This window comes from Mytilus edulis, chromosome 8 (assembly GCF_963676685.1).
Source record: "Mytilus edulis chromosome 8, xbMytEdul2.2, whole genome shotgun sequence".
Classification (NCBI taxonomy): Eukaryota; Metazoa; Mollusca; class Bivalvia; order Mytilida; family Mytilidae; genus Mytilus; species Mytilus edulis.
This window is the reverse complement of record NC_092351.1, coordinates 16,995,651-17,019,890: the sequence shown is the minus strand read 5'-3', so window position 1 is coordinate 17,019,890 and position 24,240 is coordinate 16,995,651. Positions and strand designations below refer to the sequence as shown.

Sequence of the window (24,240 nt, the reverse complement as noted above, 5' to 3'; positions counted from 1 at the left end):
GTTTGGCTGACCTTAGATGTGGTATGATTGCCAATGAGACAACTATTAACCAAAGTTGAACACTAATGATTGATTGATTGTTAGGTTAAACATTACTTTTAGCACTATATACCTTGGTGGCCAGTTTCTATTGATGAAGGAAACTGGAATGCCTAAAGAGAACCCCCTACATTCAGCAGAAGTACTTGCAATCCTAGTCAATTAAAATTGGAGTTGAAGAACACAAATGTTGTGTGCAGAGTTCGAACTCAAAACATTGGTGTTGTAAAGCTACTGCCAGTGATTCAGTAGATAAACTACTTAAACCAATCAGCCTCCAACCTGTCTTTTTCTTTTTTAGCCATGGCATTGTCAGTTTATTTTCGATCTATGAGTTTGCCTGTCCCTCTGGTATCTTTAGCCCCTCTTTTCTGAATACTAAGAATAGGTAACATTTGTGCAATTTAAAATGATACACCTCTGACAGAAATGATATCTGACAGTATCCTAACATGTCTGATATTGCTATCAGCTTTTTAGGTCATTGTTTTAATGGCTGTCAGTGTATAGAACAGAAATGGAAGCAGCGTTTAAAAAATCTGCTAACCTGCTCAAGGTAAAATCTATTAAGAAAAGTCAAATTAAATGAGGGAGTATTTCAAGGATTAAATTAAAAAGTGTACCATTAACATTTGTAGTCCTCAAGTAGAACTGTTGGTTTAATGTGTCTGCTATGGCTTAAAGTGGCTTAATGGGATTTTTTTACCCTTTTTTCCATCCCATACCAGCCTCTCATTTCCCATCTGTCATAATAACAAAAAAAATACAACAAACGTAAAAAAAATACTTTAATTTGTCTGTCATTTCTGATATTGTATAGTGTGTCTTCTGTTGTGATGTTACACTATTGTTTCAGGTAAGGGTGAAGGTTGGATTTGTTTGCACCTGTCCTAAGTTCAGTGGTTGTTGTTTGTTGATGTGGTTCATAAGTGTTTCTCGTTTCTCCTTTTTTTATAAAGTTTAAACAGTTGTTTTTCCTCTTTGAATGGTTTTACACTAGTCATTTTGAGGCCCTTTATAGCTTGCTATTCGGTGTGAGCCAATGCTTTGTGTTGAAGACCATACTTTGACATTTTAAAGGTTTACCTTTACAAATTGTGACTTGGATGGAGACTTGTCTCATTGGCACTCATACCACACATATTCTTATATCTACTTGTATATTTATCATGTAGTTTGGCTAGATTATAGAGAAGGTTAATATAAAATACAAGGCATAATGAAGGAATGTTTGTTTAATGTTTTAAAAATTGTGCAAATAACTACAAATGTGTTAACATACTTCTAAATCCTTTCCACTACCTTTTCCATGGAAGCAAAGACAAACAAAAATTTCAACTATAATCCTAAAGATAAGAAAATATGCAAATTAATTAATATATTTTGTGTATTTTAAACTTGCAACTGTATACCCTTAACTATCTACTTGTATTGTTTCTTTAAGATTGTAGCTAAAACAAAACAAATCACACATAATAGCCTACTGAAATGTAGGTGAAAATTAACACAAGTTACATAAACATGATAATAAAGAGGTAAAAATATTAAATGTATCTTCAAACTTTGTAATGTTTGAGACCTCTGGAATGTAAAACAGAAATGATGTGTGGTATTGCAGTAATATCAATATACATGTACTACAGTATAACAAGAGGCTGCCAAAATGACAACAAAGCGGGTTTTATTACTTTTTTCAGCGTCATTGTTATAGCAGTAAAGGACCATAACTCAACCTACTGTAAGTAATTGACTTGAAATAAATGATATTTTCCAATCAATTAGGGATTGCTGAAGCTCAAATATAAAAATTGTCAATATCAAACTTTATCATCTAATTTTGTGACCAGTAACAACATTATAATATGTGACATCATTGACCAAATGGTATATATTATATCCAGAAATTGGTTGAGCTCACCCACACATTCAACCCAAAATCAATAACTAGGTTTCTGTCTGAAAACCTTTTTAAAAATGCATTATGGTATAATAATCCTTGCTAAAGCCCTCTCTAATTTCAGGCAGAAAATAAATGTCATAATGCATAAAATAGCACTAAAATGTGGAGTATTGGATTATAAATTAATATGAAGGTCAAATTTTGTGAACGCCTTGATTAACTGAATAACAATTGAACATATACAATATAAACTTATATGTTGGATAGGAATATAATATATATAACTTGGTAAAAGCAACAATTTAAACAAGTATTCTTGTGCTTTTAAACATAGTTAAGCAAGGGCAAAAATTCAAAAACATACAGTGTTAAAAAAGTTTGGACGGATTTGTTATTTCAAAAACTTAACAATGATATAACATCTAACAACTACAAAATATGAAAAACTACTCATAAAATAAATAATCTGTTGCATATAACATTTTAAATATTTATGGAATGTAAACTGTTACATGTACATACTATGTACAAACTTTAAACTATTTAAATTAAACACAATGGCACAACAACTGTATAGTTTTAGGAAGAACAAAACAAGAATGTGTCCCTAGATGCCCCATCAGCATTATCATAATGACATTTTCTATGTTCAGTGGTCCATGAAAATGGGGTTAAAACTCCAATTTAGCATTAAAATTAAACAGACAATATCATAGGGAGCAATCATAGCACTAAATTTCAAGTTGATTGGACTTCAACTTCATCAAAAACTACCTCAACCAAAAACTTTAACATGAAGCAGGAAAGACAGACGGACGAACGGACAAATGAACGGACGGACAGACAAACAGACCAGAAAACATAATGCCCCTCTACTATCGTAGGTAGGGCAAAAAAATTATCATGTAGTTATTGATGATTAATTACGGCAAGCGTTAATAAATTGAATTAATTGATAATTGATTAATGTACTAAACATTACATTTTTCCTGGTTGGATTAAAAGTTTGAAGATTTAAGCATTTATAATAATTCTGAGTGAAATTTGTCTTTGTGGTCCATTTAAAATAAATTAAAGCAATATGAGAAATTAATTTACCCTCAATCACAGAAATATGTTACTTTATCCAATAATTGTTAAAACATGCAAAATAAATCTTAATCAAAATGCATAGCTTGAAAATATTATGCTTTCTACTATAGCATCATTATATTTCAATAAATTTGTTATAAACAATTACACTGTGATATATCATCTCAATTTAATAGAGAGATCTTATATGATTAATCTTATATGACAAAAAGACTAGATTAACAATAATGACATATATAAATAAATATAATTGATTTAATTTTTTTTAATGACATAATTTAGCACTTGTCTAATACTAATTGCTTATTCTAGCCCTGACTTGTAGAATAAGAATGGGTCAATCCTCAGTCCAGTAGAATCAGAATGGGTTAATCCACAGTCCAGTAGAATCAGAATGGGTTAATCCACAGTCCAGTAGAATCAGAATGGGTTAATCCTCAGTCCAGTAGAATCAGAATGGGTTAATCCTAAGTCCAGTAGAATCAGAATGGGTTAATCTTAAGTCCAGTAAAATCAGAATGGGTTAATCTTAAGTCCAGTAAAATCAGAACGGGTTAATCCTCAGTCCAGTAGAATCAGAATGGATTAATTCTCAGTCCAGTAGAATCAGAATGGGTTAATCTTAAGTCCAGTAAAATCAGAACGGGTTAATTCTCAGTCCAGTAGAATCAGAATGGATTAATTCTCAGTCCAGACCCAGTAGGTGAGAAAGGGTTGACTTTAGCCCACATCAATGCTTCGTTGGGAGATACTGCTGATTTGCCATCTTCCAAGAAGTACGCCAAACCCTGCAAAAATCAAGTGAAGAATTTATACTGAGATTAATGAACATTTTTGTGTAGACAGTTGAGTATAATATGAAATGTAAAATGCAACAATTCAGTAATGTTGTTGCATTATGAGAATGTTTTGACCATTCTGATTGCTCAAAATGTCAATTATGAAGACACTAAGGAGACTCAACATAATTTACAGAATTGGTCATGAAGTCTTTAATGAAAACAAGCGACTCTCAAGAGCCTGAATTGCTCACCTGTATTTCAGAGGAGAAGATTTTTAAATGTTAGCACACTTGATGAACAAATTGTGTATAATTGTCTTTAAAGGGAAATAACTCATTAAGGGGTCAATTGACAATTTTGGTCATATTGATAAAATTAATATTGAGAATGGAAATGGGGAAAGTGTCAAAGAGACACCAACCCGACCATAGAAAAAACAACAGCAGAAGGTCTTCAATGTAGCGAGAAATTCCCGCACCCGGAGGTAAAATTGGTATATCTTACTATGCTGTTTACAGTTTATATCTATCTATAATGATATTCAAAATAATAACAAATAAAAACGGCAAAATTTCGTTAAAACTACCAATTCAGTGGCAGCAACCCAACAATGGGTTGTTCGATTCTTCTGAAAATTTCCGGGCTGCTAGATTTTGACATATTGAACAATTTCAATTGACAGATCTGCTCTAAAAGCTTTAGTTTTTGAGATATAAGCCAATAACTGCATTTGACCCCTATGTTATATTTTAGCCATGTTTGTCGTTGATTGAAAACTTCATATACAATTTATTAACTAGATACCCTAGGGAACATTTATTTATAGTTTGAAGGTATTTGTCCCAGTAGTTTTAGAGGAGAAGATTTTTAAATGTTAGCAAACTTGATGAACAAATTGTGACAATTTTGGTCATATTAACTTTTTTGTAGATCTTACTTTGCTGTTTACAGTTTATATCTATCTATAATAATATTCAAAATAATAACAAAAAACTGCAAAATTTCCTTAAAACTACCAATTTAGTGCCAGAAATCCAACAATGGGTTGTTCGATTCATCTGAAAATTTCATGGCTGATAGAAATTGACCAATTGAACAATTTTACCTCAAGTCAGATTTGCTCTAATAGCTTTAGTTTTTGAGATATAAGCCAAAAACTGCATTTGACCCCTATGTTCTATTTTTGGCTGTGACTGCCATGTTGGTCGATGGCTCAAAACTTTGAATACAATTTTTTTTAAATCTTCTCCTCTGAAACTACTGGGCCAAATACCTTCAAACTTTAACCAATTGTTCCTTATGGTATTTAGTTTATAAATTGTATCTGAAGTTTTGAGCAATCAACAAACATGGCGGTCATGGCTAAAAATAGAACGCCATTCTCATTAAAGTTCTTTGTTACTGAAATAACTCTGTGCTCCTCATCTATGCCAATTACTAATAATCATAGAAATGAGGTAAGGACCAACTCTTTTATTGTCAGAAAGGCAATTTGTTAACAAGAATCTGTTCATAGTACACAGTCATGGCAGGCCCACTCACACTGTCATTTTCTATGTTCAGTGGACTGAAATTGGGGTAAAAACTATAATTTGGCATTATAATTGGAAAGATCATGTCATAGGTAGCATTTGTAGTAAGTTTCAAGTTGATTGGACTGTAACTTCTTAAAAAGTACCTCGACCAAAACCTTTAGCGGATTTTGGATATCTGACATAAAGTCTAAAACAAGAGCAGCCAAATCCTTAAATTGGTTGTTGATAAACCATTCAGTCAAGATATAAACTTTCAAGATATTTCATGTAACATGTTATTCAATGTATCAATTTTCATTTTAATGACAGGATTTTGTTTCATCAACATGCAACACACTTAACAAGAGAATTTAAAAATATGTGTTTAGTATTCTAACATAACAAGATTCTACATCACTGACAAAAATAATTATCAAACTGTGAAGGAGACTTTATCCAGCCAATATGTTGTCATATGTAATTTTGTCTGTAACTGTATTATGGAGTTGTTATCATGTAGAGGCTGGTCAATGTGATGCTGTGCAAGGTAAGGTTTTGGAAAACTTTATTATTAAGTAACTGTATGGCTCAATAGACAACTTTCGAGTTCGATACATTTTCTTCAATAACTTTGGTTTTAGTGAACATCATTCATGCGTTTAGGGGCATAGTAACTTCCATTCCCATGTTGAATTAGTGGTTGGAAAACTAAAATTCTATATTGCATGAATTACTCGGCAAATTAAATTCTCATATTTGGCAATCAGCACTGCTGTCATTAGGAAGACAGATGAACTCGAAAGTGGTCAATTGACTTTATATAAACATATCTTTTTCACATCAGTTACCAATATGAAAGTATTATACTGTAAACCAACTAATTGTTGTCAATACTTTAATTCAGGTTTTACACTTTCTAGTCCACTTTGGGTCTATTTAATTTCATGATTTTCTAATTGATTTGATGTATTTTAATTTGAAAAGATCCAAGTTTTACATATTCACGATGATATATATTCACAAAGTTTTTCTACTTGCGAAAAAATAAATCGTTCAGGAAAATATTTAGTTTTACAGTAGTGATCCAGGCTGAAGACCAATATGATACTCAAGAGAAATTAAAAACAAGTAATAACCCATTTTAATTTTGATTTTTACAATTTGTTTTAGGAAAGACAACATGTATAACAGAAGATCTGTTAAAAATGTTGATGGGAATGAATAAATGTTCCTGTAAAAGTACTGGTAAGTACAATTTTATATTTACATTTTTCAATGTGGATTCATTTATTTTCATGGGTATCAATTTATGTGGATAGCTGAATACTTGCATATTGGTGGATATTTGATTTCACAGTTTTACCGATCTCTGTTTGTATCCAACGAATAAAATAATAAATAATCCAATGTATGCCCAAATGACGTATACGAAGATTCAATAATAATTCAGTATGACTAAAAGGAGGTGTACGTTAATGAGACATAGACAAAAAGAGGCAAATAATCAAAATATATAATATTTAGAGGTACATTCATTAATAGACAGATGTCTAAATCATAAGTCAAGCTCTAAATCTTCCAAGGTTCAAAAATGTTTGAATTTTCAATAGTTAAACAATAGAAACTATTAAAGATCTGCCACCAAATAACAACAAGAAACATCACAAGTAAGATATTTCAAGTTTTATAACTATTTTCAGTACACAGGAAGGGAGCAGTATTTTTTGCTTTCCTGAAGGCAACTACAACTTTTGGTGGAAATGATGTATTAAAGTTCGATAAAGTGACAACAAATATTGGTCAAGCCTATAATCCAAAGACAGGAAAATTTACAGCACCCGGAGGTGGAGTGTACATGATATCGTGTGTCATGATGGGAGCTTCTTCATCCCATATCCACTACTATTTGTTCAAAAACAACAGCATGTTCTCGATGGGATTCACCAGTAGGTCAACTGTTCATCATGCCAGTGCCAGCAACAATAACTGGATTGTTGAACTAAAAAAGGGAGATCAAGTCTACATCAAGCATAGAACAGGGGGTAAAGAAACTGTCAATGGAAATTATCATTCTTATTTTTCTGGTTTTCTTATACAATAAATAAATTATTACTTCATTATTTTGTCTTTATCTAAACTGCAAGTTATTTTACACCTCGGTCTTGGAATATCAAACAAAGCACACTTTCCAACATTGTAGACATGAAGAGACCATGACAAAAATCTCTGTTGTGTTGATCTTGTATTATTAATGTTTTAGTCTCTTTAGTTTTTTTGGCTTATTTATAGATCTTGCCTTGCTGATAATTTTTGTGATTTAGAGTGTTTTTTATCTTTCATTATGAGGCATAACAGAAAAAAAATGTTCTCTCTAAATATAGTTTACATGATAAGTGGCAAAAATGGAAAAAAATATCGCAAAATTTGACATTTATGGGCAACTCCTATAATAATTTGTCAAACAGTTTCACTTGTATCTGGACAATTGGTATCTAGCTCATTATTCTAAACATTTTTTTTCCTTTGGGATTTTCTATATTTATAATGGTTCAAAAAAATAAGAAAAAACAACATGTTTTTACACCCCTTAGTTCTACTTTAAGTGATGTCAGCCCTGTTGGTTGGTAGGCAGGGTTATCTAGGATTTTTTAGCTAGATACTTTAATGATGATTGTGGCTAAGTTTGGTTAAATTTCTCTCAGTAGTTTCAGAGGAGATGATTTTTGTACAAAATTATGGAAATTTACAAACGATTGTCCAAAATTTACTACAAAGGACAATAACTCATACAGGGGTCAACTATATGTCCCCATTCAAATGCATTGATAGTCCAATAAAAAGGGGGTTCCAACCATCCCCCAGAACCCTTCCCTGGATCCACCACTGAATCTATTGGCAGCAACCCAACAACGAGTTGTCTAATGCATCTTATAATTTCAGGGCAGATAGATGAACATTTCTATTTCATGTCAGATTTGCTCCAAACTGCATTTTACCCCCATGTTCTATTTTTAGCCATGGTGACCATCTTGGTCAATGGGTGCACGTGGGGTCATTGGATACATTTTAAAACTAGATACCCTAAGGATGATTGAGACCAAGTTTGGTTTCATTTGGCCCAGTAGTTTAAGGGGAGAAGATTTTTCTAAAAGTTAACAGACCACCACGACAATGGATAATGCAAGACGCTCAGTGATGAAAAAATTCACTTGGCCCTTTTGGGCAAGGTGAGCAAATAAAAAGGGGGAGGAGCAGGGTTGCTTTATGATTAAAAGGCACATATAATGCCCCCTTGTATAACAAGATGGCACACATTGAAATGTCTCACCTTCTTTACTAACCATTGATATTATATTGATATAAAGCTTTACAACAACTATCACATCAATTTTAAAACATAATCCAAGAAAATAAGGTCAACATCAAATGATAATTATCTGACAGACATATACAACTTAAAATCATTCCATACACCAAATATAGTTGACCTATTGCTATTTGTGTAAGAAAAACAGTCCGAAAAAAATTAATTAAAGATTGAGCAATGAACTGTAAAAATGAGGTCAAGGTCAAGGTAAAAAAATATACAAAGTAAAATATTTTTAAACACAAAATTTAGTTGTCTATTGCATACTGTATTACAACAACAGACCAAAACACAAAAACTAAACTTTACCCATGAACCATGAAACTAAGATCAAGGTCAGATGACACCTGCCAAATGGACATAATCACCTTACAATCATATCACGCACAAAATATAGTAGACCTGTTGCATACAGTATTAAAACTAGAGGCTCTAAAGAGCCTGTGTCGCTCACCTGGGTCTATGTGCATATTAAACAAAGGACACAAATGGATTCATGACAAAATTGTATTTTGGTGATGGTGATGTGTTTGAAGTTCTTACTTTACTGAACGTTCTTGCTTCTTACAATTATATCTATAATGAACTTTGCCCATTAGTGACAGAGAAAATTATTTGGTAAAAATTTACATAAATTTACCAAATTAATGAAAATTGTTAAAAAATGACTATAAAGGGCAATAACTCCTTAAGGGGTCAATTGACCATTTAGGTCATGTTGACTTATTTGTAGATCTTACTTTGCTGGACATTATTGCTGTTTACAGTTTATCTCTCTATCTATATTAGTATTCAAGATAATAACCAAAAACGGCAAAATTTCTTTAAAAATTACCAATTGGGGGGCAGCAACCCAACAACCGGTTGTCCAATTCATCTAAACATTTCAGGGCAGATAGATATTGACTTGATTAAATTTAACTCCTTGTCAGATTTGCTCTAAATGCTTTGATTTCAGAGTTATAAGCCAAAATCTACATTTTACCCCTGTTCTATTTTTAGCCGTGGCGGCCATCTTGGTTGGATGGCCAGTTCATCGGACACATTTTTCAAAGTAGATACCCCAAAGATGACGTTGGCCAAGTTTGGATTAATTTGGCCCAGTAGTTTCAGATAAGATTTTTGTAAAAGATTACTTAGATTTACGAAAAATTGTTAAAAATTGACTATAATGGGCAATAACTCCTAAAGGAGTCAACTGACCATTTCGATCATGTAAACAGGGCAGATAGATCTTGACCTGATCAACATTTTTACCCCTGTCAGATTCCCTCTAAATGCTTTGGTTTTTGAGTTATAAGCCAATAACTGCATTTTACCCCTATGTTCTATTTTAAGCCGTGGCGGCCATCTTGGTTGGTTGGCCGGGTTAGGCCACACATTTTTTAAACTATATACCCCAATGATGATTGTGGCCAAGTTTGGTTCAATTTGGCCCAGTAGTTTCAGAGGAGAAGATTTTTGTAAAAGCTAACGACGCCGACGCCGGACGCCGGACGCCAAGTGATGAGAAAAGCTCACTTGGCCCTTCGGGCCAGGTCAGCTAAAAACAAATCAATACAACAAAAAATAATTTGACCACTGAACCATATGAAAATGAGGTCAAGGTAAGATGACTCCTGCCAGTTCCATACACCAAATATAGCAGGTCTATTGCTTATAGTATCTAAGATATAGACTTAACCCTGAAAAAACTGATAAAATAGGTGTAATTTGGGTTCCCTCACGTTACATCCTTACAACTGACCATTATTCTGGTTCCTGTTATCACAGATATGTGTACATCAGAGTGAGAGGGTAGATGTGAACTGGCTACCAGGTCAGGTCCAACTCCTACTAAACTTTTCTCCACACCAGCTTTCTTTACCAGATTCTGGAAGTCTGTCAGGATATCTGGTGATACATTCAAACTTGTTACATCTATCTCAAATGTCAAACTAAAATAAAACATGGTATCAAATGCTTATTTGTTTATTATTCAGTTTCATCAACACTTATCAAAATCCTTGTATGTACATGCAAACACATGTATATTATTAGTATGTAACAATATCAAATGCCATTATATAAATAACACATAGCTGAGAGGGTGATAGAGCAGATTGTTATCCCAAGAAAACATTGTCAACCATGGCAATGATTGGTCTTGACGAGAGGGTATCATTCAAAAAAATTGTCACCCGCTCAGCCATGTGATAGAGTAAATTAACACCCTCGTATTAGCCAATCAAAATATGGCATTTTAACGTGAAGTATAATAATTAGGAGATAACTGTATTGTATTTTAAGCTCGGACGGCATCAATTGGGGATTTGATGGTCGCAAATTAAGTTTACTGGCGACGCGTTAGCGGAGACAGTAAACAGGTATTTGCGACCATCAATTCCCAAATTGATGCCGTCGGAGCTAAAAATACAATATTGTTATGTCCATTCTAATGAAACTGACAGAAAACAACATAAAAAACATGTATTTAAAATCTGTCATATGCCATCTGCGTTTGCGCGTACGTCCCATAGCATCAATTGTCAATTGATGCCATGTAAGAAAGTGACGTTATCCAATCAAAATGAACGTTACAAACGTTGTTGCATTAGAATTATTATAATTATCTTCTAAATCTTAAAATAGCACACAGACTGAAATTTTGCACCTGCTTACTGGGAATGGGAGATAATCAAATTCATACTATGTTCCATTACCAATAACAAGAATGTGTCCATAGTACAGATGCCCCACTCGTACTATCATTTTCTTTGTTCAGTGGACCGTGGAATTGGGGTCAAAACTTTAATTTGGAATTAAAATTAGAAAGATCATATTATAGTGACCATGTGTACTAAGTTTCAAGTTGATTGGACTTCAACTTCTTCAAAAACTACCTTGACCAAAAACATTAACCTGAACTTTGCACTATCATTTTCTATGTTCAGTGGACCATGAAATTGGGGTCAAAACTATAATTTGGCATTAAAATTAGAAAGATCATATCATGGGGAACATGTGTACTAAGTTTCAAGTTGATTGGACTTCAACTTCTTCAAAAACTACCTTGACCAAAAACTTTAACCTGAAGCGAATGGAGGCACAGACGAACGGACGGAGGCACAGACCAGAAAACATAATGCCCCTCTACTATCGTAAGTGGGGCATAAAAATGAATTACACATCAGATTCTTAAAATAAAAATAATATATGTCATTTCTCCTCTTGACGTCTCTAAGTATATTTTAATCTGCGTATCTATTTTATTTTGTTTTATTTCAATCCAACAAACAGTAAGGCAAAAATTCCATTAAAAAATAGTTTAACCTAAGAATAAAGTTTAAAGTTCTATAATACAGATTAAAGCTTTTCTTTTGAGTTGTATAAAAATAAAGTATTTTACTTTAGACAATGAAAATTAGTGATATAAATAAATGATATCGCACCTCCTTTCGTCTTTATGATTGAGTATTACATTCCATGCTTTCTGTTCTTTCTCTATCATCTGGTCTGTTATAGGTAGTGTGAGGTTATGTCTCTGCATCAAAGTCCTGATAAAGATAAAATTACAACAAAAGTGTCAGTTTTATTTCTGGCTTGATAAAATTACCATCAGGAGTCTAAGCTCTCCCTGATGTTCCCTGTAACATTCCACTAATTAACCAGGGAGATTATTAATTGCAAAATTAAAAATACAGCACAAGTATATTCTAGAATATCACACACTGTTTAGATGTTGTTAAATAGCTACTAAAATATTGTTTTTTAATTGTCACATTTTCATATTATTTTGTTGATTTATTTTATACAAATTGAAAACACATTGCTGTAAACAGTATGATGCACTATCTTTAAAATCTTACCTTGCCAAAGACAACAAAAACAGTACAATCTGATCATATCCTTTTCTGATGGCCATTAGTGCACCGATATACGAACATAAACATAATACTTCATATCTCATCCTGCAACATAAGTATTATATTTAAATTATTAAGGACAATACAAAAATCAATACATAAATCTGAATGAGGCTGTTTTGTTACTTGAATCCATGTCATTTTGTACCTTTCAATGCCACTCACACTCAATCAACTTGTACACAATTTATTCCCAAGTTTTACAAACTTGTACCTTTAAGAAGTCGTACTTACACCAACTTGTACCCAATAATAAAGATACTAAAAGAGCATATGATTTTCCTTCAAATTTTTATAACTTATTACCAATAAGTATCATGCAAATAATAGACTTGAATTATTTCTCATAACCCATGTCTCATGAACCCCAGCATATATACTATTTCAAAAGACCTTCAAATGCCAGTATTGTCTTAGAGTGATATTCAAGGTCAATACACTATGTGGGTGCTATATAGGAAAAAATCATACAGTAGTCTCTTTGAATACAGTAAATACTTACTCATTATTTTGTTCTAGTTTATCTGACCTAATACATGAGATCAGCTGTAATACTGAAAATACTTCATCTATGTCCCAGTAACCGGAAGATAATTTTTCTGAAATACATAAATTATTACTTTATATTTTAATGTGTTCCACTTTCAAATATAGCTTCGAAATTTGCTCTCTATTTACTTAGCTAGAAAAAATTATGTTTTTACCTACAATTTTAGATTATATAATTTGTCTTCAACATTCAATTTGACATTGACTCTTTTTATATGTTTTTTATGTTTTTTGTCCAAGTCACTCAATTTTTAAAGAAACTGATACTGTTCAAATGTGGACCTAAAAGAGGACCCTAGAATAAACTTCTTTGTAAACATTAGTATTTATTTATTGTATATTCTATTTATAAACAGTACAGCATGGTAACATACAACATTTGAAAATTAAGGAAAAGTTTGTAGGATGTAAGTTTTCATGTCAATGTTGGTGTTTTAAAGGGGCACTTGTTACGAGATATATAAAAAAATTAATACATTATTTTTTTGGCTCAATCAGTAATGAAATGCAAATAGTGAAATAATAATTTGTTTTTAGCAGCCAGTATGGTTCAATTTGGTCAAAATAAGCTACAAACATTTATTTTGAATTATTCACTTACAAGTGAATAATTCAACCTCATTGAATCCGTATTCATGTGCTTAATTTTACCCCTTAGCTTGAGATGAATAACACGTGAATTGTACGTGTAAAGTTATTTAAAGAAAAAGAATGTCAACATTGAAAGTGAAACAAAGGTAATTCATTTGATTGACTGATTTGATCCACAAACAATTATTTATATACAGGTAAAAACGATGATAAACATTTATTTTTCATCTAAAATATGAAATTAAATAGACATAGAAAAATATAACAGCACAAGTCTGCTTAATCTATTTATATCTATATTTATGTTAACATCGTTTATATGGTCATCGGATGACTTTTGATGAAAAATCGATATTTAATTAGATGGCGTCTGGATTGATTAACTCACGAAACGAAGCTACATTTTTTCATGCTCGTGCCCTTTTAACTGTTTATTTTAGACTTTTAATAGCATGGATAAATGTTTTACATAGTTAACAAGAATGTGTCCAAAGTACACAGATGCCCCACTCGCACTATCATTTTCCATGTTCAATGGACCATGAAAATGGATAAAAAATATAATTAGGCATTAAAATTAGAAAGATAATATCATAGGGAACATGTGTACTAAGTTTCAAGTTGATTGGACTTCAACTTCATCAAAAACTACCTGGACCAAAAACTTTAACCTGAAACATGCACTTTCATTTTCTATGTTCAGTGGACCGTGACATTGGGGTCAAAAATCTAATTTGGCTTTAAAATTAGAAAGATCATATCATAAGGAACATGTGTACCAAGTTTCAAGTTGATTGGACTTCAACTTCATCAAAAACTACCTTGACCAAAAACTTTAACCTGAAGCGGGACAGACGGACGAACAGACGGATGAACGAACGAACAGACGGACGAACGAACAGACAGACAGACAGACAGACGGACAAATGGACGCACAGACCAGAAAACATAATGCCCCTCTTCTATCGTAGGTGGGGCATAAAAATCAAATATGAGAATTTGATTAAAATCGGTGAACATGAATTTGACAGCTAGTGCCCCTTTAAGGCCTAAAAAAAAAAATGTTGTGTTTCCGGTCACCCGACCAACCGTCCTTCAGACCCCCCGACTCAAAAGTTTTTTAAGCTGATGTGGGAAAAAAAATAATTTGTATACCTACTGACCGTTTTTTCTAAAAGAAAATAAAAAATTCTAAGTCCCTCGATCTTTTTATCGCCCCAAAAGAAAACAACGCTAATTTTAAACTAGAGGCTTATTTTTAGAATGTACTGGAAAGTGGAATCTTCTTGGCTAATTATATATGCGGGAGCATGCACAGTAGTTATTTTCGTTTGTTAGTGTTTGAACATGGCAACACAATGCGTCCTATTCAATGTTCAACGCGGAAAGTGTGACCATTTCGCGGAGAAAAAAATATTTCTAAATTTTACAGAAAGTAACACCTTTTTTGACATTAGCAATGAAATTCATCCAATGTCTAACATCGATGAAAAAAAATACACAACGCAAATTTTGTGCTCGGCCACCGGCAAAAATGACTGGACCGAGATTGATGACAATAACACAACTGTTGGAACAATGCAATCTTTTGGAATTAAATTTATTAAATTTTCATGCCAGACCCTTCTTCAAAATGAACCTGATATTAATCCATCTGAAACTGGTCAGCCAATCAATGCTTTAGACATTCTGATGAAAAGCCACAGATGCTTTGCCAAAAGAAAGTGTCCTGCCAGGTACAGTGTATATAATATATTTGTCTATCTGTAGGTTTGGGATGATGTTTGGTTCATGTTCCTATAAATGAATCTGCCCCACATCTTCTCAATTTCTTTCTCTGACAATCCCAAACTTTTGGTCCTGAAATAGGGGAATTGGGTTTAAAAAGCTAATTTCCTAGGGGAAGTGCTGCCCAAATTTTTTTTAGGTTTGGACTTAGTTTTTTTTTCAGGGGTATTTTAAAAGGGGGTAAACTAAAAGTTATTTCAGGGGGATTTTAAAAGGGGTAAGCTAAAAGTTATCTCAGGGAGATTTTTAAAGTGGGTAATCAATCTCTTTCTATTAAATCCCAAACTTTTGTCTGGTAACTGGAAATTGAGTTTTATATATTAAAAAAAAAAAAAAAAAATCCTACCTACCGTCCCTTCAAAATTTCAAGGGGGTGATCGGAAACACAACATTATTTTTTTTAGGCCTAAAACATCTTTTAGGCTCCACTTTTGGGCTATTTTGTGGCGGCCAGCTTTTATTGGTGGAGGAAGTTGGAGTGCAGAAGAAAACCACAACCTTTAATAGGAAAATTTCATGTCAATAAAAGTTGTTGTCTGACCTACAAAAATTTGTTGATTTTAAATCAACAGCAAGTATAACATTCATCAGACATAAATTCACCTGACTTAATTACAGCGGATTCCATTGAGTGTGTAGCCAAAGGTAATATATTTGGTTAGCTTGCTTGTTAGCTGAACCTTGAAGTCATTATTAGGTCAGGTATATTACCCACCTTTCGAAGTAGCATAGTCCAACAGACAGATTGGTTTTCTGTTGGACTAGTCTATTCTTAAGGTAGGGACTAGTTTACCTAGCCTAACAATGACTTCACGGTTCAGCTAACAAGCAAGCTAACCAAAGATATTACCTTTGGCTACACACTCAATGGAATCCGCTATAATACTTTTAACTGGACGTAGTGTACTACACTTTATGAACATAATTTGTTTTTAATAACGAAGCCTAACAGACAATTTACATTGAAATTGAAAAAGTATTGGAGAAACTATAATTTAGTCAGAATGAATTCAATCCCCCTTCAAAATTTTTAGAAGATTTCAATAATTCAAAACTTACTTTTAACATCTTGAAGACCAATATTTAAACCAATTTCAGGACTAGGAGATAATAAATAATACTTGGCACATTCAAAACAATTTATAACATTTTTTAGCTTCTCAGCTTCTGTTAAACAATCTTCTGTAGAAGGAAGGCCAGCCTGTAACATAAAATAGAAATAAAATAACATTATCACATTAAAACAATTGAAGCAGGTTCTGTTTAGCAATTCAACTCACAATCTGATTGATTGACTATCTGTTGTTTGCTAAGTGTTAAAACACTAGTAAATCTAATTCAAACTGAAACATCATTTTGATCTGAACAGGTCTTAAAAGACTGAACAATAAATTAAAATGTCATGTTTGATCTTTCAGTCGACTTATTTACTGTAGATAAATTCAGAACTGTTCAGTAACATCAATCAAGACCCAAAGATCTGTAAAATCTATTGTCAGATTGCTCAGTAATAATTTACCTGAACAAATCAATAAATTACTGAATTGCCTGAAATGCTACTTAATTGGCTGCAAGAGACGGGTGCAAACAGAACTGAATTTCCACTCGGGTAAATCAATATGTGCCGAAACAATAATCTCATGATACAATACTAAATTAAAGCTTAATGTAGTAGCTATATAGCAGTTACACAGTGATGCCTAAAAAAGTGTTCTAGTGTCTAAAAAAAGTAAAACACAAAAGTTCATTCAAACTTTCTCTTTTTTTTTCCATCACCATCTTCTAATTTTAACAAACTGATTTGAGAACACCTTTAAAAAAACAAAATAATCTGTTGCATTATGCAATTATTCTATAAATAATACATACCCTCTTATGAAGGCTGTTAATCTCATCTTTACTTGCAGAACATCGTGAACAACATTTAGCCAATAGTAAACTGTTGTCAGGTATTAGTTTTAACAAATCTATAGCCAGTTCCCTGAAGTAAAATAAGATAAAAAGTCACATTCAAATTTCATATTCAATCAACTTAAAGTAAGTTCTGTACTTCTATGAATATCTAGGGTTGGTATGAGATGTAATAGAAAAAAATCCCTAAAATATCTTGTAACTATCAAAGGAGGTAAAGAGGTGAGCTAAACAATTTATTTGATATTCTAGAGGTATAATTTGCCTGTCTAATCTAAATATCAATTTTCTTAACAATACTTTTTTCTCACCATTTGCTATGATGTTCACATCTTCTTGATAAATATTCTATTGCTAAATATGTCTGCTCTGAAACATTTCCTAAAACTGTCCCCATAGCAACTGCAAGTTCAAGCTCATGACCTCTAATGAGTATTCCAATTGCACCCTAGAATTAATGAAATATTTTGATTGTTTTTTAATTTAATGCTCTAAACAGATATAATTTGGTAAATATTTGTCCTTTTCCTATTTAAAGAAATGTAATATCATTTGATAAGTACTCTGTTGATTGCTATGTTCATGAAAATAGGTAAAATATCTAGTCAAAAATTATAACATTAACAGTTTCAAAATACTTTTACATTAAAAGTACTATCTAGCCAAGTAGTTAGTGCACCAGTCTCTTTCTACATCTTGTCTATTTTGAATTTTTTTAAGCTTTTAATTGTTTTTTCTATAAATTTCCAGATTTGATTAAGTAACAGACACATAAAAATAACATTACTGAACCGATATATCATGTTATGGAGGGGTATTTGCAAAAAACACCAGTCGAGGGACTGTAAAATTTCCAAGGACGCTTGGCGAGGGAAATTTAGTCCAAGACTGGTATTTTTCGCAAATACCCCTTCATAACATGATATATCTGTTTAATTATACTGAAAAGCAATTTTGACAGGTGAAGAGAAATCGTAGTACTGCAGGCATTATACATGTACTTATACTCCTTATTGCTGTCTTTTTGTAACGACATGGTATCTATGTGTAAACGTCATTGTTATTCCATCAGAAATAGTGAGAAAGGTTTATTTTGGCAGAAGGAGGCTGTGAGGGTAAAAAAGGAATATTCAAAAATGGCAAATACCACGACAGAGAGGGGAATTTTGTGGCAAAATCATCGGCAGGGGCGACAAACATGCAAATTTGTTTGACATTGGAAAAAAGGTTAGAATATGCGAAAAATACACTGGCTACTAACCAATCAAAATCCTGCATTCTTATATAAGGTGTAATTATATTGCAAATACAATGTGAAAAATGCTACATCAGACAGGTAATAAGAAATATTTTACCTGAACATCATCTTTAGACAGATAACAGCATGCAGATAATATAGGAGATCCATTATAGAAATACCAGTCAGCTAGTCTTTGTACACAGCTCCTTAATAACCTGCATAAGTGATATAACAAATAATATTTATTTACTGAGTTTTGATGAGTTGAATATGCTGTTTTTATTGACTCTTGAAAAACTTATATGCACTGATAAAAATCGTTAAACCACATTTACCAAAACAAAAGACAGTTACTGTGTATTCATTAATATTCGTTGGATACCAATTTTCGTGGATTTCGTGAGTACATGGAAACAACGAATTTAAATGTTCAACGAAATGCATATTTTCTAAAGGAATGCATGTGAATTTTGTCAAAACCACGAATTTAAATATCCATGAATATGCAAGTTTCCCTCTGTCCACGAAAATTGGTACCCACAAAAATAAATGAATCCACAGTATTGTGTTATTCCATTTTCAGACACAAATTATTTTTTTTAAAAGTTCTTTTTTTTTGCATCACTGGAATGATACCACTGCATGCTGGTAGACTTTTAGTCCCGAGGATTTCATCAGCTCAGTAGTCAGTACTTTGGTACTCAGAACCTTAACAAATTGTATGTTTATAATTATATAAATTATTAAAAAATCGAGGTTTCAACTTCAACAGGCAAAGTTGACCTTAGATGTATTTGGCTATTATTTTTAGGTTCTTTTGGGTCATAAAGCTATTCAACTGTTTATTTCATCTGACTTTATACATCATTGGCTTTCAAATCAGTGTTCTCCCCAGGCCCTTAAAGGACCACGGTCCCGCGATGTATAATTTTCTACCGCGGTGGTATCGTTCTTGCCGCGATGTATAATTTTTCTCCGTGGTGCTAAAGTTTTTGGTAAAAAAATCGTAAATCGGTAAAGTTTGAGACGACTTGTTCAACTTTCCGTGAGGTTTAAAATTTTACATGAAAACTGACCAGTTCTAACCAGTTTAATCCAGATCTGACAGGTAGATTGTTTACACCACGTGATCGATTTACCTTTTGAGGTTAACCTTGATGATTGGATTTAATCGAAGTACATGATTCTTTTGTGTTTTAATTAATTAAGAGATCATAATTTTAATAACAGACTTGTGAGGGACAAGCAGACATTTGTTAATGAACTGTATTAAGCCAGTCTTGAGTCAAAATAATTTGCCTGTTGGAAATTAATTGTGGAGTTACTTCCCCTGATTTTGCTTATCACAAATAAATGCTCCTCAAATATAATTTCTCATTGAAAATAAAAATAAATTACAAATTGAATGCAAAATTATATTAGAATGTTACATTAAGGATAAAAACTTTCTTAGAACATACCAACAAAAATGTTTTGAAAATTATTTTTGAGAATCATACTTTTATTGATGCACAGACATATTATATTAAATTAGTAGATTTTTCAACTAGATTTTTGAAATGACTGTGCCAGGGCTGACAAGCCTACTGCCAAAATTATGATATAATTGAAAGCAGGGCTATAGCTAAATATGATAAAGTGGATAGATATATTTATATAAGTACTCCTCATGTCTGGAACAAAGTATTAACTATAAAAATAATTTGTTGTTGTTTAAAAGAATCAGGTCTAAAACTATGGAAAATAGTTTTTAATCTACTGAAGGTTCTGTATCAAAATTTAATTTTGTTCAAAGTTAATTGTTATGGTGAAATCTAACATGGGGAATGTGTAGTGTCACTACAAGTATCAGGACAAAATGGCTTGATCAAAATATAAGAAGTGACTTTAGTTTAAAGACTAATTGTGCTTTCTTTTATTTATTCTTCAAAGATATTAAAGTATACAAACTGTTTATTGATTTATTTTTTCTACCAATAATTTTCTGACCCAAAGTCCATACAACACAGTACCACAGTTAACAAAACAAAGGCAAAAAGGTAATGACAAAAACTAACAAGAAAAAAATAAGCGACGCAACGTGACACAAAATATTGTAAAATTAATTTCGTCATGCGTTACCCTGGTGCTATCCAAAAATCCTGGGGAGAACACTGTCAAATATTAGGCTCTGAGCATTCCTGATGAAGGAAATTCAGAAAAGTGCTTTAGACACATTAAATCTAAAAACTGTTGTTTTAATTTTTTTATAGAATATTTATACATGTACCTGTATCAATCCACAATGCATTAAATCCCTATTAGTGATGCAATTAACTTTAAATTTAAAGAACAAAGGAAATGTTTCTCTAACCAATGTGATTGTCAACCTAAGTTTAGTAAATATGTAGCTAAAAATTATTATTTGATGCTTATAAGTTGACCCCAGCTAGAGTTTTATAATATAAACATGTTGTAACTAAAACCCAAATTTCTAATTAAAAAAATAGTTCTAAACTTAAATTTTAACAAGAATGTGTCCATAGTACATGGATGCCCCACTCGCACTATCATTTTCTGTGTTTAGTGGACCGTAACACTGGGGTAAAAACTCTAATGTGGCATTTAAATTAGAAAGATCATATCACAGGGAACATGTATAGTAAGTTTCAAGTTTGGACTTCAACTTCATCAAAAACTACCTTGACCAAAATCTTTAACCTAAAATTTGCACTGTCATTTTCTGTGTTTAGTGGACTGTGAAATTGGGGTCAAAACACTAATTTGGCATTAAAATTAGAAAGATCATATCATAGGGCACATGTGTACTGAGTTTCAAGTTGATTGGACTTCAACTTCATCAAAAACTACTTTGACCAGCAGGACGAACGGACGGAAGGACAGACGGACGGAAAGGATAGACAGACGGAAGGATGAATGAACGAAAGGACGCACAGACCAGAAAAATAATGCCCCTCTACTATTGTAGGTGGGGCATAAAAATTTGCCTAAACTTACTTCTCTTCCTGTTTAGTAGGTAAATCAGTACCATTAGGTATCCCTGGTGAGGAGGAGGAATTCTGCTGAGGTATAAATGTTCCTTCACATGCAACCTGGGCTGTCAATACTGCCTCAAACAACTGCCCTCTAGTGGTGAAATTACTGATTAAGAGTTCAGTATCACCAACAGCAACACCAAATGGTACAACTTCATCACTTTCATCTTTGATCAACCTTAATGCATACCTTTATATGAGGAGAAAAAGGGAAATGTTGGATGTTGTTAAATTATGAAATAGCTGACATGACAATACTTTTTACATCTGATGTGACCTTGAGAGGTCATACCAGTGTTATATTGAGGATGAACATGTCATATCATGCATATGTGTATCATGTGTATTGAATAATTGTTGTGTGTACATGTATACATGAATCTGTCTGGCAGGTTTTATATTAATGCTTGTCATTTATTCATCACTCAACATAACATATGGTAAATCCAATGTTCAGTACTTCAGTACTTTGATTTATCTAATTTAATACTTTCATTTTTGCTTTTATACTATAGTATTACATTGGTTGCAATGAATTACATTGATTTCCCAGTTAAATAAAAACCGATAATTTCACATGTGAAATAAACGTGGTTATTTCACTCTCTGACGTCATACAACAATAGGTGTTGTCAAGACGTCGATAACGTCGGATCAAAACAAATTGTCAATGCGTAGGAAAAAGATATAGTTCCTTACATATTCTACATTAATTTCATAACAAAAAAGCCATTTGCCAATGTAATAAAAAGAATAACTAATCGACGTATTTGAATATCAAAAATAAGACAACTTGTGACCGAACCCCGCTATGGATTAAACTCGTGCTGCGCACTCGTTTAATCCATGCGTCGTTCGGTCACGCGTTGTCTTATTTTTGATATTCAAATACGGCGATTAATTATACTATAATTATTTAAAACCAACTGTTGGTTCTTTATATAATACACCGTATCGCTAATCCCGGCTGACCCGGCCGCTTGAACTTTTGACGCAAACAACAATCACTTTTCCATAGTGGCGTCAGATAATTTGTTTTATGACGTCAAAATTTTACGGGAATCTGTGTGATATCCAGTAATGGCGGACAAATAGTGATAAGGTGTATTTTACCAATCTTGTATCCTGTTTCAATCAGAATTTTATGATTTTTTTTTTCAGATTGAATTTGGTTTAAAATGCCGTCATGAATAACATATGTAAGCTATATTTGAATATTTGTGTACATATTGTATACATACCTTTTAGTTAACGATTTCCAATACTCCAATGAAACACCTGGTGATACAGCTAAAGCCTTCTCCCACTGGAAAAGAATTAAACATTCATTGGCAGAATTAACTCAATATTTTGCATGCTTTTGTTACTGTTAATTCAGAAATTATTGTGTGCATTTATTATTGTGATTTTTTCATTTTTGACTAAAAAGCATGTATTTGTTAATTGAAAGGGAGATAATTAAACTGGATATTAATTTATGAAATATCTATCCCAATTCATGTATAAGTCCTCAGAAATATCAATTAAATCATGAGGAACATGTTTACTTCTTTTTCAAAAGAATGATTGATCCAATTTTCACCAATTCCAACTGTGAAGTAACGATAGTTAAATTTACTGAATACTATTCTTCCTATATAATCTCTCAATATTACAAATAAATAAGTTTATTATACATCATAATATAAATTCTAGTGTCTATCAATCAACATTAGAATGTTTGCTCCTTTTCAACTTGTGATTTGGTCCTATTCCGACTTTGTCTTGTCTGACTTTTAAAAAATATAAGAAGATGCGGACTATAATTGCCAATGACAACTTTACCCAGACCAAATATCATAGAAGTTAACAACTATAGGTCATCTTACAGCCTTCAACAATGAGCAAAACCCGTGTTTTTAAGTCTATGTTCTTAAAAGCATGAAAGTGATAAAAACACAATAGGAAAGTAACCATTTTACTCTTAAATAATGTCTCAAATCTTATGTAAGTTTTTAATACCTGTCCTAGTTCTACAAGAACTTCACAATATCTTTGTATGTTTCCTAATTGCATATGCATCTTAGCAGACTCTTTTAAATGTTCCTCCCTTGTGGGTGCACCAATACCACCTCCAAACTTTGACATTTTGGCCATTTCTAAGGTCTGAGCTTCTGACTAAAATAAGGAAAAAGAAAATAAAATAATCTACAAAACCAAATTTCCAGAATATTGTGAAGAATATCCATTTATGCATTTGCAAATGTTAAATTAATCCTTTCATATACATATTTTGATTTATCTTTTATTTTCTTACTTCTTATGGTCATTAGAACACAGCAATTACATACTTTAATAGTGGTGTGGCTGTTTGTAGGAATAAAACCAGAAGTATAGCACCATTTAATTAAATAAGCTATATATATACATACACATGTAGTATATATTAAAGATTAAAAATTTGCAAAAAGGTACTAATATAAAATGGTAATATACGAAGATGATATTATTAAATTGTGTTGACACATATATAGTTTATATACATTTT

General features: G+C 32.2%; 2 protein-coding genes across 2 annotated transcripts in view; one reads left to right on the top strand and one right to left on the bottom strand.

The window, feature by feature from the left end:
* Positions 1-1,259: 1,259 nt before the first annotated feature.
* LOC139484946 (WD repeat-containing protein 17-like) overlaps positions 1,260-24,240 on the bottom strand; it is a 58,010-nt gene continuing 35,029 nt past the window's right edge. Inside the window, exons 16-27 of the mRNA XM_071269008.1 lie at positions 23,715-23,870; positions 22,955-23,019; positions 21,676-21,903; positions 18,794-18,893; positions 17,750-17,886; positions 17,397-17,508; positions 16,587-16,728; positions 13,102-13,198; positions 12,543-12,644; positions 12,126-12,230; positions 10,442-10,631; positions 1,260-3,819 (exon numbers count right to left, since the gene is read on the bottom strand). Of these exons, the coding sequence (XP_071125109.1) occupies positions 3,700-3,819; positions 10,442-10,631; positions 12,126-12,230; positions 12,543-12,644; positions 13,102-13,198; positions 16,587-16,728; positions 17,397-17,508; positions 17,750-17,886; positions 18,794-18,893; positions 21,676-21,903; positions 22,955-23,019; positions 23,715-23,870 (1,554 nt within the window). The 3' untranslated portion in view covers positions 1,260-3,699. The remainder of the gene's footprint in view (positions 3,820-10,441; positions 10,632-12,125; positions 12,231-12,542; positions 12,645-13,101; positions 13,199-16,586; positions 16,729-17,396; positions 17,509-17,749; positions 17,887-18,793; positions 18,894-21,675; positions 21,904-22,954; positions 23,020-23,714; positions 23,871-24,240) is intronic.
* Positions 5,715-7,447, top strand: LOC139486919 (complement C1q-like protein 3). Its single transcript, XM_071271969.1, has 3 exons — positions 5,715-5,874; positions 6,498-6,572; positions 7,028-7,447. The coding sequence occupies exons 1-3, from the start codon at positions 5,793-5,795 to the stop codon at positions 7,426-7,428; spliced, it is 558 nt and encodes a 185-aa protein (XP_071128070.1). The 5' UTR covers positions 5,715-5,792; the 3' UTR covers positions 7,429-7,447.

Bases quoted from the DNA above. Each gene is read 5' to 3' on its own strand.
- LOC139486919 (XM_071271969.1), top strand. From the start codon at position 5,793: ATGTTGTCATATGTAATTTTGTCTGTAACTGTATTATGGAGTTGTTAT. The intron at 5,875-6,497 runs GTAAGGTTTTGG...AATTTGTTTTAG, and splicing joins TCAATGTGATGCTGTGCAAG to GAAAGACAACATGTATAACA. The intron at 6,573-7,027 runs GTAAGTACAATT...AACTATTTTCAG, and splicing joins ATGTTCCTGTAAAAGTACTG to TACACAGGAAGGGAGCAGTA.